This window comes from Oncorhynchus gorbuscha, linkage group LG19 (assembly GCF_021184085.1).
Source record: "Oncorhynchus gorbuscha isolate QuinsamMale2020 ecotype Even-year linkage group LG19, OgorEven_v1.0, whole genome shotgun sequence".
In the NCBI taxonomy this organism is placed as follows: Eukaryota; Metazoa; Chordata; class Actinopteri; order Salmoniformes; family Salmonidae; genus Oncorhynchus; species Oncorhynchus gorbuscha.
Window position 1 is genome coordinate 52,189,122 of NC_060191.1, and position 14,039 is coordinate 52,203,160.

A 14,039-nucleotide genomic window follows, 5' to 3' on the forward strand; every position below is an offset into this window, starting at 1 on the left:
GAGATAGAGAGAGGGGGGGGCAGAGACATAGGGAGAGAGATAGAGAGAGGGGGGTCAGAGACATAGGGAGAGAGATAGAGAGGGGGAAGGGGCAGAGACATAGGGAGAGAGATAGAGAGAGGGGGAAGGGGCAGAGACATAGGGAGAGAGATAGAGAGGGGGAAGGGGCAGAGACATAGGGAGAGAGATATAGAGGGGGAAGGGGCAGAGACATAGGGAGAGAGATAGAAAGAGGGGGAAGGGGCAGAGACATAGGGAGAGAGATAGAGAGGGGGGAAGGGGCAGAGACATAGGGAGAGAGATAGAGAGGGGGAAGGGGCAGAGACATAGGGAGAGAGATAGAAAGGGGGGCAGAGACATAGGGAGAGAGATAGAGAGAGGGGGGCAGAGACATAGGGAGAGAGATAGAGAGAGGGGGCAGAGACATAGGGAGAGAGATAGAGAGGGGGAAGGGGCAGAGACATAGGGAGAGAGATATAGAGGGGGAAGGGGCAGAGACATAGGGAGAGAGATAGAAAGAGGGGGGAAGGGGCAGAGACATAGGGAGAGAGATAGAGAGGGGGAAGGGGCAGAGACATAGGGAGAGAGATAGAGAGGGGGAAGGGGCAGAGACATAGGGAGAGAGATAGAAAGGGGGGCAGAGACATAGGGAGAGAGATAGAGAGAGAGGGGGGCAGAGACATAGGGAGAGAGATAGAGAGAGGGGGCAGAGACATAGGGAGAGAGATAGAGAGAGGGGGGAGGGGAAGAGACATAGGGAGAGAGATAGAGAGAGGGGGGAAGGGGCAGAGACATAGGGAGAGAGATAGAGAGGGGGGGCAGAAACATAGGGAGAGAGATAGAGAGAGGGGGATGGGGCAGAGACATAGGGAGAGAGATAGAGAGGGGGAAGGGGCAGAGACATAGGGAGAGAGATAGAGAGGGGGGAGGGGCAGATACATAGGGAGAGAGATAGAGAGGGGGAAGAGGCAGAGACATAGGGAGAGAGATAGAGAGAGGGGGGGGGGGCAGAGACATAGGGAGAGAGATAGAGAGGGGGAAGGGGCAGAGACATAGGGAGAGAGATAGAGAGAGGGGGGGGGCAGAGACATAGGGAGAGAGATAGAGAGAGGGGGGGCAGAGACATAGGGAGAGAGATAGAGAGGGGGGAAGGGGCAGAGACATAGGGAGAGAGATAGAGAGAGGGGGGAAGGGGCAGAGACATAGGGAGAGAGATAGAGAGGGGGGAAGGGGCAGAGACATAGGGAGAGAGATATAGAGGGGGAAGGGGCAGAGACATAGGGAGAGAGATAGAAAGAGGGGGGAAGGGGCAGAGACATAGGGAGAGAGATAGAGAGGGGGAAGGGGCAGAGACATAGGGAGAGAGATAGAGAGGGGGAAGGGGCAGAGACATAGGGAGAGAGATAGAAAGGGGGGCAGAGACATAGGGAGAGAGATAGAGAGAGAGGGGGGGCAGAGACATAGGGAGAGAGATAGAGAGAGGGGGGGGCAGAGACATAGGGAGAGAGATAGAGAGAGGGGGAGGGGAAGAGACATAGGGAGAGAGATAGAGAGAGGGGGGAAGGGGCAGAGACATAGGGAGAGAGATAGAGAGGGGGGGCAGATACATAGGGAGAGAGATAGAGAGAGGGGGGATGGGGCAGAGACATAGGGAGAGAGATAGAGAGGGGGAAGGGGCAGAGACATAGGGAGAGAGATAGAGAGGGGGGAGGGGCAGATACATAGGGAGAGAGATAGAGAGGGGGAAGAGGCAGAGACATAGGGAGAGAGATAGAGAGAGGGGGGAAGGGGCAGAGACATAGGGAGAGAGATAGAGAGGGGGAAGGGGCAGAGACATAGGGAGAGAGATAGAGAGAGGGGGAAGGGGCAGAGACATAGGGAGAGAGATAGAGAGAGGGGGGAAGGGGCAGAGACATAGGGAGAGAGATAGAGAGAGAGGGGGGGGGCAGAGACATAGGGAGAGAGATAGAGAGAGGGGGGAAGGGGCAGAGACATAGGGAGAGAGATAGAGAGGGGGGGAAGGGGCAGAGACATAGGGAGAGAGATAGAGAGGGGGGGGAAGGGGCAGAGACATAGGGAGAGAGATAGAGAGGGGGAAGGGGCAGAGACATAGGGAGAGAGATAGAGAGAGGGGGAAGAGACATAGGGAGAGAGATAGAAAGGGGGAAGGGGCAGAGACATAGGGAGAGAGATAGAAAGGGGGCAGAGACATAGGGAGAGAGATAGAGAGAGGGGGGAAGGAGCAGAGACATAGGGAGAGAGAGAGAGAGAGGGGGGGCAGAGACATAGGGAGAGAGATAGAGAGGGGGAAGGGGCAGAGACATAGGGAGAGAGATAGAGAGAGGGGGGGGGGCAGAGACATAGGGAGAGAGATAGAGAGAGGGGGGGGCAGAGACATAGGGAGAGAGATAGAGAGGGGGAAGGGGCAGAGACATAGGGAGAGAGATAGAGAGAGGGGGGGGGCAGAGACATAGGGAGAGAGATAGAGAGAGGGGGGAAGGGGCAGAGACATAGGGAGAGAGATAGAGAGGGGGAAGGGGCAGAGACATAGGGAGAGAGATAGAGAGAGGGGGGGAAGGGGCAGAGACATAGGGAGAGAGATAGAGAGGGGGAAGGGGCAGAGACATAGGGAGAGAGATAGAAAGGGGGGCAGAGACATAGGGAGAGAGATAGAGAGAGGGGGAAGGGGCAGAGACATAGGGAGAGAGATAGAGAGAGAGGGGGGGCAGAGACATAGGGAGAGAGATAGAGAGAGGGGGGCAGAGACATAGGGAGAGAGATAGAGAGAGGGGGAGGGGAAGAGACATAGGGAGAGAGATAGAGAGAGGGGGAAGGGGCAGAGACATAGGGAGAGAGATAGAGAGGGGGGGGCAGATACATAGGGAGAGAGATAGAGAGAGGGGGGATGGGACAGAGACATAGGGAGAGAGATAGAGAGGGGGAAGGGGCAGAGACATAGGGAGAGAGATAGAGAGGGGGGGGAGGGGCAGATACATAGGGAGAGAGATAGAGAGGGGGAAGAGGCAGAGACATAGGGAGAGAGATAGAGAGGGGGAAGGGGCAGAGACATAGGGAGAGAGATAGAGAGAGGGGGAAGGGGCAGAGACATAGGGAGAGAGATAGAGAGAGGGGGGAAGGGGCAGAGACATAGGGAGAGATAGAGAGAGGGGGGAAGGGGCAGAGACATAGGGAGAGAGATAGAGAGAGGGGGGGCAGAGACATAGGGAGAGAGATAGAGAGGGGGAAGGGGCAGAGACATAGGGAGAGAGATAGAGAGAGGGGGGGGGGGGGGCAGAGACATAGGGAGAGAGATAGAGAGAGGGGGGGCAGAGACATAGGGAGAGAGATAGAGAGGGGGGAAGGGGCAGAGACATAGGGAGAGAGATAGAGAGAGGGGGGGGCAGAGACATAGGGAGAGAGATAGAGAGAGGGGGGAAGGGGCAGAGACATAGGGAGAGAGATAGAGAGGGGGAAGGGGCAGAGACATAGGGAGAGAGATAGAGAGAGGGAAGGGGCAGAGACATAGGGAGAGAGATAGAGAGGGGGGGGGGGCAGAGACATAGGGAGAGATAGAGAGAGGGGGGTAGGGGCAGAGACATAGGGAGAGAGATAGAGAGGGGGGAAGGGGCAGAGACATAGGGAGAGAGATAGAGAGGGGGGAAGGGGCAGAGACATAGGGAGAGAGATAGAGAGGGGGGAAGGGGCAGAGACATAGGGAGAGAGATAGAGAGAGGGGGGAAGGGGCAGAGACATAGGGAGAGAGATAGAGAGGGGGAAGGGGCAGAGACATAGGGAGAGAGATAGAAAGGGGGGCAGAGACATAGGGAGAGAGATAGAGAGAGGGGGAAGGGGCAGAGACATAGGGAGAGAGATAGAGAGAGGGGGCAGAGACATAGGGAGAGAGATAGAGAGGGGGAGGGGCAGATACATAGGGAGAGAGATAGAGAGAGGGGGGAAGGGGCAGAGACATAGGGAGAGAGATAGAGAGGGGGAAGAGGTAGAGACATAGGGAGAGAGATAGAGAGGGGGGCAGAGACATAGGGAGAGAGATAGAGAGGGGGGGGCATAGGGAGAGAGATAGAGGGGGGGGGGCAGAGACATAGGAAGAGAGATAGAGGGGGGGCAGTGACATAGGGAGAGAGACAGAGAGAGGGGGGCAGAGACATAGGGAGAGAGATAGAGAGAGGGGGGCAGAGACATAGGGAGAGAGATAGAGAGAGGGGGGCAGAGACATAGGGAGAGAGATAGAGAGAGGGGGCAGAGACATAGGGAGAGAGATAGAGAGAGGGGGGGCAGAGACATAGGGAGAGAGATAGAGAGGGGGAAGGGGCAGAGACATAGGGAGAGAGATAGAGAGAGGGGGGAAGGGGCAGAGACATAGGGAGAGAGATAGAGAGGGGGAGGGGCAGATACATAGGGAGAGAGATAGAGAGGGGGGAAGGGGCAGAGACATAGGGAGAGAGATACAGAGGGGGGAGGGGCAGATACATAGGGAGAGAGATAGAGAGAGGGGTGAAGGGGCAGAGACATAGGGAGAGAGATAGAGAGGGGGGAAGGGGCAGAGACATAGGAAGAGAGATATAGAGAGGGGGGAAGGGGCAGAGATATAGGGAGAGAGATAGAGAGGGGGAAGGAGCAGAGACATAGGGAGAGAGATAGTGAGAGGGGGAAGGGGCAGAGACAGGGAGAGAGAGAGAGGGGGGAAGGGGCAGAGACATAGGGAGAGAGATAGAGAGAGGGGAGGGGCAGATACATAGGGAGAGAGATAGAGAGGGGGAAGAGGCAGAGACATAGGGAGAGAGATAGAGAGGGGGAAGGGGCAGAGACATAGGGAGAGAGATAGAGAGAGGGGGAGGGGCAGATACATAGGGAGAGAGATAGAGAGGGGGAAGAGGCAGAGACATAGGGAGAGAGATAGAGAGGGGGGAAGGGGCAGACATAGGGAGAGAGATAGAGAGGGGGAAGGGGCAGAGACATATGGAGAGAGATAGAGAGGGGGAAGGGGCAGAGACATAGGGAGAGAGATAGAGAGGGGGGAGGGGCAGAGACATAGTGAGAGAGATAGAGAGGGGGCAGAGACATAGGAAGAGAGATAGAGAGGGGGGAAGGGGCAGAGACATAGGGAGAGAGATAGAGAGGGGGGAAGGGGCAGAGACATGGGGAGAGAGATAGAGAGGGGGGGAAGGGGCAGAGACATGAAGAGAGGGAAACAGAGTGGAAATGGACAGAAGGGTGGGAAAATGGGAAGAGAGGGAGGAGAGGAGAGAGAAGAGAAAATATGTCAAGTTTGTAAACAAAACTGAATAGAGAACAAAATAAAAGTTTAAAAAGTAGTTTTAAACTGACAAGGAGTTAAATCTAGAATCCGCAAATAATAACAATGCCGTCACCCCTTCTGTTTTGGTAAAAAGGGGGCCTAGAGAGGGCTGGGCCTATGGAGGGCTGGGCCTAGAGAAATTGAACCACTCTCATATTCATAGACAGCCCTATGGATGCATCCATTTTTATTGACCATCCATTTCATCAAAATTATAGTTTAACCATGTTTTAAGGGTATACAGTGTTTGTTTAAGTTGTTTACAAACAGAGTAAAAAAAGCTTCTATTTTGGTTTCTGATGGGGTACGACTATTAAACATAGCTCATGAGGCATTTATGAGTTATATTTTTCAAGAATCAATTGGTATATATCATTAATTTATAAGTCAAAACATTTATGTAGCAACTAAGGATTCTAGCTTTGAAAAGCAAGTTAAAGCAAAAGCACAGCATGTGAGAGAGGACTACGCCACAAACCATGAGTAAGAACTGGGGGTTAAACGGTTGTGAATGGGACGCGTGTTTATCTGGGAGGTGGGTTAGAAGGGAAAGAACAAACAGGAGAAGTGAGGAGGAGGGATAAGTCCTGCTATGTTTCAGTAAAGCACTCTGCATCGCCTGAGGCCTAGTAGGGGTTTGTTGCAGCCTAGCTGTGTAGTGTTGCAACACAGGTGTCTGTGGGTGTCAGTAAAAGCAGGCAGTTTCAGCGAGCTAAGACCTGCTATGGTACAGGAACGCTGCTGTACCAGTTAAGGCCAAACTATATAGAAACAGACTGCATCCACACACACGGACAAAGACCATCCATCTACATACTGTACCCATCACTGTAGTAGGATAGACCATCCATCTACATACTGTACCCATCACTGTAGCAGGATAGACCATCCATCTACATACTGTACCCATCACTGTAGCAGGATAGACCATCCATCTACATACTATACCCATCACTGTAGTAGGAGAGACCATCCATCTACATACTGTACCCATCACTGTAGTAGGATAGACCATCCATCTACATACTGTACCCATCACTGTAGTAGGAGAGACCATCCATCTACATACTGTACCCATCACTGTAGTAGGAGAGACCATCCATCTACATACTGTACCCATCACTGTAGTAGGATAGACCATCCATCTACATACTGTACCCATCACTGTAGCAGGATAGACCATCCATCTACATACTGTACCCATCACTGTAGTAGGATAGACCATCCATCTACATACTGTACATATCACTGTAGTAGGATAGACCATCCATCTACATACGGTACCCATCACCGTAGCAGGATAGACCATCCATCTACATACTGTACCCATCACTGTAGTAGGATAGACCATCCATCTACATACTGTACCCATCACTGTAGTAGGATAGACCATCCATCTACATACTGTACCCATCACTGTAGCAGGATAGACGGTCCATCTACATACTGTACCCATCACTGTAGTAGGATAGACCGTCCATCTACATACTGTACCCATCACTGTAGTAGGATAGACCATCCATCTACATACTGTACCCATCACTGTAGTAGGATAGACCGTCCATCTACATACTGTAGCCATCACTGTAGTAGGATAGACCGTCCATCTACATACTGTAGCCATCACTGTAGCAGGATAGACTGTCCATCTATATACTGTACCCATCACTGTAGTAGGATAGACCATCCATCTACATACTGTACCCATCACTGTAGTAGGATAGACCATCCATCTACATACTGTACCCATCACTGTAGTAGGATAGACCATCCATCTACATACTGTACCCATCACTGTAGCAGGATAGACCATCCATCTACATAGTTTACCCAACACTGTAGTAGGATAGACCATCCATCTACATACTGTACCCATCACTGTAGTAGGATAGACCATCCATCTACATACTGTACCCATCACTGTAGCAGGATAGACCATCCATCTACATACTGTACCCATCACTGTAGTAGGATAGACCATCCATCTACATACTGTACCCATCACTGTAGCAGGATAGCCTTTGTCCATAGCGGAGGCAGCCTGTTGTAACACTGAGATAGCAAACTCATAGTGTCACTCACAGCTTCGGTGTAGAAGTTTAATTCTAACAGATTAAAAATTGGAAAACAATTGTGCGATGTCTGTCATCATCACAAAAAACTTACTGTAAAAAACAAACTCTGGGCATGTTCATTTACATTACATTTAAGTAATTTAGCAGACACTCTTAACCAGAGCGACTTACAGATTGGTGCATTCACCTTATGACATCCAGTGGAAACATCCATGTTCAAAAAGAAGTGTTCGTTTGGGTGGTCCTCGCAGACAATACCCTCTTCACATACCCTCTCAGACAGACAATACCCTCTTCACATACCCTCTCAGACAGACAATACCCCCTTCACATACCCTCTCAGACAGACAATACCCTCCTCACATACCCTCTCAGACAGACAATACCCTCTTTACATACCCTCTCAGACAGACAATACCCTCTTTACATACCCTCTCAGACAGACAATACCCTCTTCACATACCCTCTCAGACAGACAATACCCTCTTCACATACCCTCTCAGACAGACAATACCCCCTTCACATACTCTCTCAGACAGACAATACCCTCCTCACATACCCTCTCAGACAGACAATACCCTCTTTACATACCCTCTCAGACAGACAATACCCTCTTTACATACCCTCTCAGACAGACAATACCCTCTTCACATACCCTCTCAGACAGACAATACCCTCTTCACATACCCTCTCAGAGAGACAATACCCTCTTCACATACCCTCTCAGACAGACAATACCCTCTTCACATACCCTCTCAGACAGACAATACCCTCTTCACATACCCTCTCAGACAGACAATACCCTCTTCACATACCCTCTCAGACAGACAATACCCTCTTCACATACCCTCTCAGACAGACAATACCCTCTTCACATACCCTCTCAGACAGACAATACCCTCTTTACATACCCTCTCAGACAGACAATACCCCCTTCACATACCTTCTCAGACAGACAATACCCTCTTCACATACCCTCTCAGACAGACAACAACCTCTTCCAATACCTTCTCAGACAGACAGTGGAGAGTTCTAGTTAGAAGGAGTGAATCTTTTCTGCTGCAGAGTGAACACTCACGAACAGTTCTGACCAACAGCTGGCTTGTTCTTCTATTTTCTTAATTTTGCCTGCTGAAAACATCTAGACGTCAAATTCCTATTAAGTGTACTGTCAGATTTATGTGATTGTGAGAAACAAAAAGGCTCCTGTTTGGGACATGTTTGAGTTTGCTGTCTCAGCTGTGCGTGGCAGTGCCAGTGTGAGTGCCTGATGCCTGGTGAATGATGGGGTACCTGGGATGGCAGCGGGTTCTGGAGAGGTTCTGATGGTCAGGGTTCCAGGTTGGGACTTCCCCTGCTGGTTCTCTGCCACCACAAACACATCGTACTCCGTGTTCCACTCCAGTCCGCTCAGAACCACATACTCACTGCCACTGGGCAGCCGGATCTCTGGCTTCCAGTCGGCCTGATGCTTCTAAAGGACACACAAAATAGGCCAAGGTCAACTTAATGATCCACTGGTTTATAGCGAACTAGGTATTGTGAGTACTCACTGGTTTATAGCGGACTAGGTAGTAGCAGTACTCACTGGTTTATAGCGGACTTAGTAGTGTGAATACTCACTGGTTTATAGCGGACTAGGTAGTAGCAGTACTCACTGGTTTATAGCGGACTAGGTAGTGTGAATACTCACTGGTTTATAGTGTACTAGGTAGTGTGAATACTCACTGGTTTGTAGCGGACTAGGTAGTGTGAATACTCACTGGTTTATAGCGGACTAGGTAGTGTGAATACTCAATGGTTTATAGAGGACTAGGGAGTAGCAGTACTCGCTGGTTTATAGCGGACTAGGGAGTAGCAGTACTCACTGGTTTATAGCAGACTAGGTAGTGTGAATACTCACTGGTTTATAGCGGACTAGGTAGTAGCAGTACTCACTGGTTTGTAGCGGACTAGGTAGTGTGAATACTCACTGGTTTATAGCGGACTAGGTAGTGTGAATACTCACTGGTTTATAGAGGACTAGGGAGTAGCAGTACTCGCTGGTTTATAGCGGACTAGGGAGTAGCAGTACTCACTGGTTTATAGCGGACTAGGTAGTGTGAATACTCACTGGTTTATAGCGGACTAGGTAGTGTGTGATGGGTGAGCCTCCATCGTCCTGCTTGAGCCAGTTGACTTTGAGGGAGTTGCCTTTTGTTTGGAGTGTTCCCTCCAGCTTAGGCGGTTCAGGTTCACCTAAACAGACACATCGGAGATATCAAGGTTAGTTAGTGAGCTGAAGCAGTCATTCAGAAGATGTAGAATGTGTTACGGCTGGTCAGCAGCTGCTGTGAAACCTTTAACCGGCTTCTCCTAAACCTGTTTCAAAGATGTGGAGAAAGCTGTTAATATTCTGTATGCTAGTGTTCTCCAGATGGCACCATTCCTCCATACTGTTGTGCTAGAGGCACTTGTCTGCCTCTCCAACTAAAAGCCCTCATGAACAAGCTGTTAGACTACTGTGGAGTGCTAAAATGAAAGTAGTATTTAAACAGCAATTACACATGATTGGATCGGACCCAGCCACTAGAGGGGGGTGTTTGGGCACAGTAAACTACTTGAGACAAATGACAGTTAGCACAAAAAAGTTATTACAATGCGATAAATCAGTGAAATTGTTAGAATAAATCCCAAGTTATATTAGATCAGCCAGGGAAGGAACACTTCCTTGCTAAAGGACTGTAAGAGTTCCAGGGAGCTCCGATCAGTCCAGAGAAAGTGACTGGCTACATATGATGGGTTAACAAGACAGAAAATACATGGAAATAAATGGGAAATGTTTGAATTTGTACATTTAGTATTTATGTTATGAATGACTCTCCAGTAAAATTGAGAATCCTCTTGTGGGACTGAAAAGTTACCTTCTGCGGAGTTGACGACATCATCAGCACCATGCAAGCCACATGATGACAGTCACATGAAACGCACGCGTGTGATTGGTTGAAAGGAAAGTGGAAACATGAAAGATATAAAAATAGACAATGTAAACATGGACAGGAAAAACACAGTTATAAAGACTTGAAGACAAAATTAAACAAAACAGAAACTGAAGAGTAACACAAAACAACAGTGAACTTTTGACAACACTGAATAGACAAGCAGGGACAAATGACAGGCTTTCCTCTGAGAGAAACTATGACCTGCTACTGCAGCTTATGTTCTAGATTTATATAAATAAAATACATTTCAAAATATGGTACTAAATGGAAAAGGCTACATCCCAAACCATCCTTCTCCTGAAAGACAAAATGATTGACAACAGAGGAAACGCCGAAGACATACTGGAAATACTGACAGAAAACAGCAGCATTGAAAAAGGAGACAGAAATACAGACGTATTCCTAATACTACTTAGTATTGCCAATACTGATGGACACTGTTGTATCAGTTGTACATGTACAACCAACCCATGACATAACAGTAAATGACATCAGTAAATGACCATAGCTTCTTACTGTAGGTACTGTTCAGTAAGAAGAGCAGCAGGTAATAGGGGGTGTTCTAGGCTATTTGTCTTGGTATAACAGTGTTTAAGTCACATGCTAACTACTCCTAATAACCATCTACTCCCCAATAACCACATAACAAACCTGAGTCCTCAGTGGAAAAATGAAAAATGCCATCTAAGAAATCATATAAAATAAGAGATATCAGGCAAAAACAAAGGCTTTACACATAGCTAGTAATTCTGTACAAATCTGTTATCTGCAATATACTATTCCTGCCGATGAAAGGTATTCAACTATTTAGGATAGATTGATAAGAGAACAGAAAGGAAAATAAACATAAAGAAATATTTCATGACTGCCAAATCTCAACGGAAAAGATGCGGAAGGCAGAGCGACCATAAGCCACAGTAAATCCAATGACTGTATACATAGAACACTGGAGCAAGACTGTTTTGAAAACAAGTTCAAAGTTCAAACTAATACTCGGAGTGAGTGTGTATAATGATGAGGCACTTACTTGCGTAAGAATAACCTGAGCGGTCCAACAGAAAAACAGACGAGAAAAATGAATGAACAAAAAACTACACAACAAGAGTATGACACAAGAGAAAAAAGAAAGAAATGAAACTAGCCAGGCTTTTTGATAGCAGCATCAAACAGCCAATAATAATCAGAATGTCCTCGGATACCAAACTATCAGTTCAACTCCACACATGCATAACATTCCTGAGTTAGTAAGGGGCAGACATTCCACTTCCAGTCACACGACAAATCAAATCACATTTGCAACCAGTAGGGGGCACTCAATGGTAAAGAGCGAGAGAGCAGGAGAGAGTGAGGGAGAGAGTTAAAACAAGGGTTGTCATCATCCTAGCAGTGACAATTCAAGACAATTGTGCAGCACAAGCCTTGTCATAGATTTTCAAGCACAGCATAGGGCAAATATGTCTGATCTAAAGGTTGTAAGCCAGTGCTGACCAATATGTCTATGGTGGAGCTGGCAAACAGGCTGTACAAACATGGATGTATGTATTGATTCATTCTAATGGGAGGTGCAATGGGTGGTGGCAAGGTGAGGTAAAAGGGGTGTTGTGGAAGTGAGAAAAGAGGTGTGAAGTGTGTGTGTGTGTGTGTGTGTGTGTGTGTGTGTGTGTGTGTGTGTGTGTGTGTGTGTGTGTGTGTGTGTGTGTGTGTGTGTGTGTGTGTGTGTGTGTGTGTGTGTGTGTGTGTGTGTGTGTGTGTGTGTGTGTGTGTGTGTGTGTGTGTGTGTGTGTGTGTGTGTGACTTACGGACAGGCTCTGTCTTGAAGACCACAACGGGGCTAGTTTCACCCTCTCCCTTGCCATTGATGGCTGACATCTTCACCTCATAGTTGGTCTCAGGCTTCAGGCCTGTGATGGTTATTTCACTCAGAGCTCCTGAGGATACAATTGAGAAGTACAAATACTGACACATCCACAACAGACTCTGCATTCAGACAGAAATTGTCAGAGACGCCAGTCACCCAAGTCATAGACTGTTTTCTCTGCTACTGCACGGCAAACGGTACCGGAGCGCCAAGTCTAGAACCAAAAGGCTCCTTAACAGCCTCTACCTCCAAGCCATAAGACTACTGAACAATTAATCAAATGTCTACCGGACTATTTACATTGATCGCCTCCATTTGTTTTGTACACTGCTGCTACTCGCTGTTTATTATCTATACATAGTCACTTCACCCCTACCAACATGTACAAATGACCTCGACTAACCTGTACCCCCGCACATTGACTCGGTATCAGTACACCCCTGTATTTATCCTCGTAATTGTTGTTTTATTGTGTTACTTTTTACTATTTTTTTTACTTTAGTTTATTTGGTAAATATTTTCTTCGCTTTTCTTGAACTGCACTGTTGGTTAAGGGCTTGTAAGTAAGCATTTCACAGTAAGGTATACATTTGTTGTATTCGGCGAATGTGACAAATAACGTTTGATTTGACAAGTAACAAGGATGCAATTATTACAGACAACATTTTATTTTATTCTCATTTGAGGGTAAATAAAACCAGCTGAATTATTATATTGGATGGATGTTTCATTAAAAAAGGCCAATGATTGAGAAAAATAAACACATTTCATTTTGTTATCCCCTCACATACTCTCTTTATCCTTGTCGCCCCCCGCCCTGCCCCTGTACTCACCTCCTTGGACGTCATAGACCCTCTGCACCCAGCTGCCCCTGCCCACAGTCTTCCATTCAGCCCGGTACCGGAGGACGGGTACACCCCCGGTGGCGTCAGGCTCCTGGATCTCCACCCTGGCTGAGCTGGAGAACGGCTCCACCCCCCCGAGGGACGGGGCTGACGGGACATCTAGAGAGGAGAGGAATCACACATAAAGGTACTCATTTAAGAACTACAGTATATTTCATTTGATGCCGACATTAAATATTAGATTCACAATATAGAAGCATGATGATTTTGGATAATTAGCTACAGATTGTGATTATGACTGACCAGCCTGAATGAGGAGAAACTCCTTGGATTCTGTGCCCATCTCATTGGCAGCAGTACAGTTGTAGCTCCCGAAGTCATTCTCAGACTCTGGAGTGACCTGGAACAGAGGAGAGAATTGATGCATGAAAGAAACTCAGGGCAGCAAAGCATTACAAACATAAGGTGACTAGATGCTTGAGTCAGTTTGTTCCACTGTTGTTTTTCCATTAGAGATGCCTATTTTAGTCCTCTGTCTCTGTGCTTCCCTCTACTGAATAATGAAAACACACTCAGTCTCCCCACAGTGGAACTGGGGGAGAACCCTGCAAATACTAGCTGTCACACATTAAATCTTTATGACATGTGGAGTGTTCTTAATTTAGTGTGTGTATTCGTGTGTGTCTGTGTGCTCAGGCATGTGTGTGTATATCTGCGGGTCTCTACCTCCAGGTAGCTGGCTGTGGGGCTCTGGAAAACCTTGGCTTTGGTGATGTTAGCGTTGGGAAGCTGAAACCCGTCCCTCAGCCAGAGCATGGACACGTCACTGGGGTGGGCCAGGACCTCACAGCTGATGTTAGCTGCATTCCCCTCCCAGGTATACACTGTCACTGAGCCCTGGATCTTAGGAGCATCTATGGAGGAATGAGCCAGCAACGTGAATAAGAGATTTCTGTCTTTTCT

At 48.1% G+C, this 14,039-nt stretch overlaps 1 protein-coding gene across 13 annotated transcripts in view; it reads right to left on the reverse strand.

The window, feature by feature from the left end:
- The window catches only part of LOC124005211 (neural cell adhesion molecule 1-like), a 119,531-nt gene that overhangs the window by 22,331 nt on the left and 83,161 nt on the right, over nt 1-14,039 (reverse strand). For 6 of the 13 annotated variants that reach the window (XM_046314237.1, XM_046314228.1, XM_046314236.1 and 3 more), the window contains 9 exons: nt 13,803-13,990; nt 13,380-13,476; nt 13,065-13,235; nt 12,173-12,301; nt 11,401-11,415; nt 11,025-11,057; nt 10,296-10,298; nt 9,506-9,630; nt 8,686-8,866 (listed from right to left, as the gene is read on the reverse strand). In XM_046314237.1, coding sequence (XP_046170193.1) covers nt 8,686-8,866; nt 9,506-9,630; nt 10,296-10,298; nt 11,025-11,057; nt 11,401-11,415; nt 12,173-12,301; nt 13,065-13,235; nt 13,380-13,476; nt 13,803-13,990 — 942 coding nt within the window. The remainder of the gene's footprint in view (nt 1-8,685; nt 8,867-9,505; nt 9,631-10,295; nt 10,299-11,024; nt 11,058-11,400; nt 11,416-12,172; nt 12,302-13,064; nt 13,236-13,379; nt 13,477-13,802; nt 13,991-14,039) is intronic. The other 7 variants (XM_046314240.1, XM_046314235.1, XM_046314239.1 and 4 more) reach the window with 4 other exon arrangements.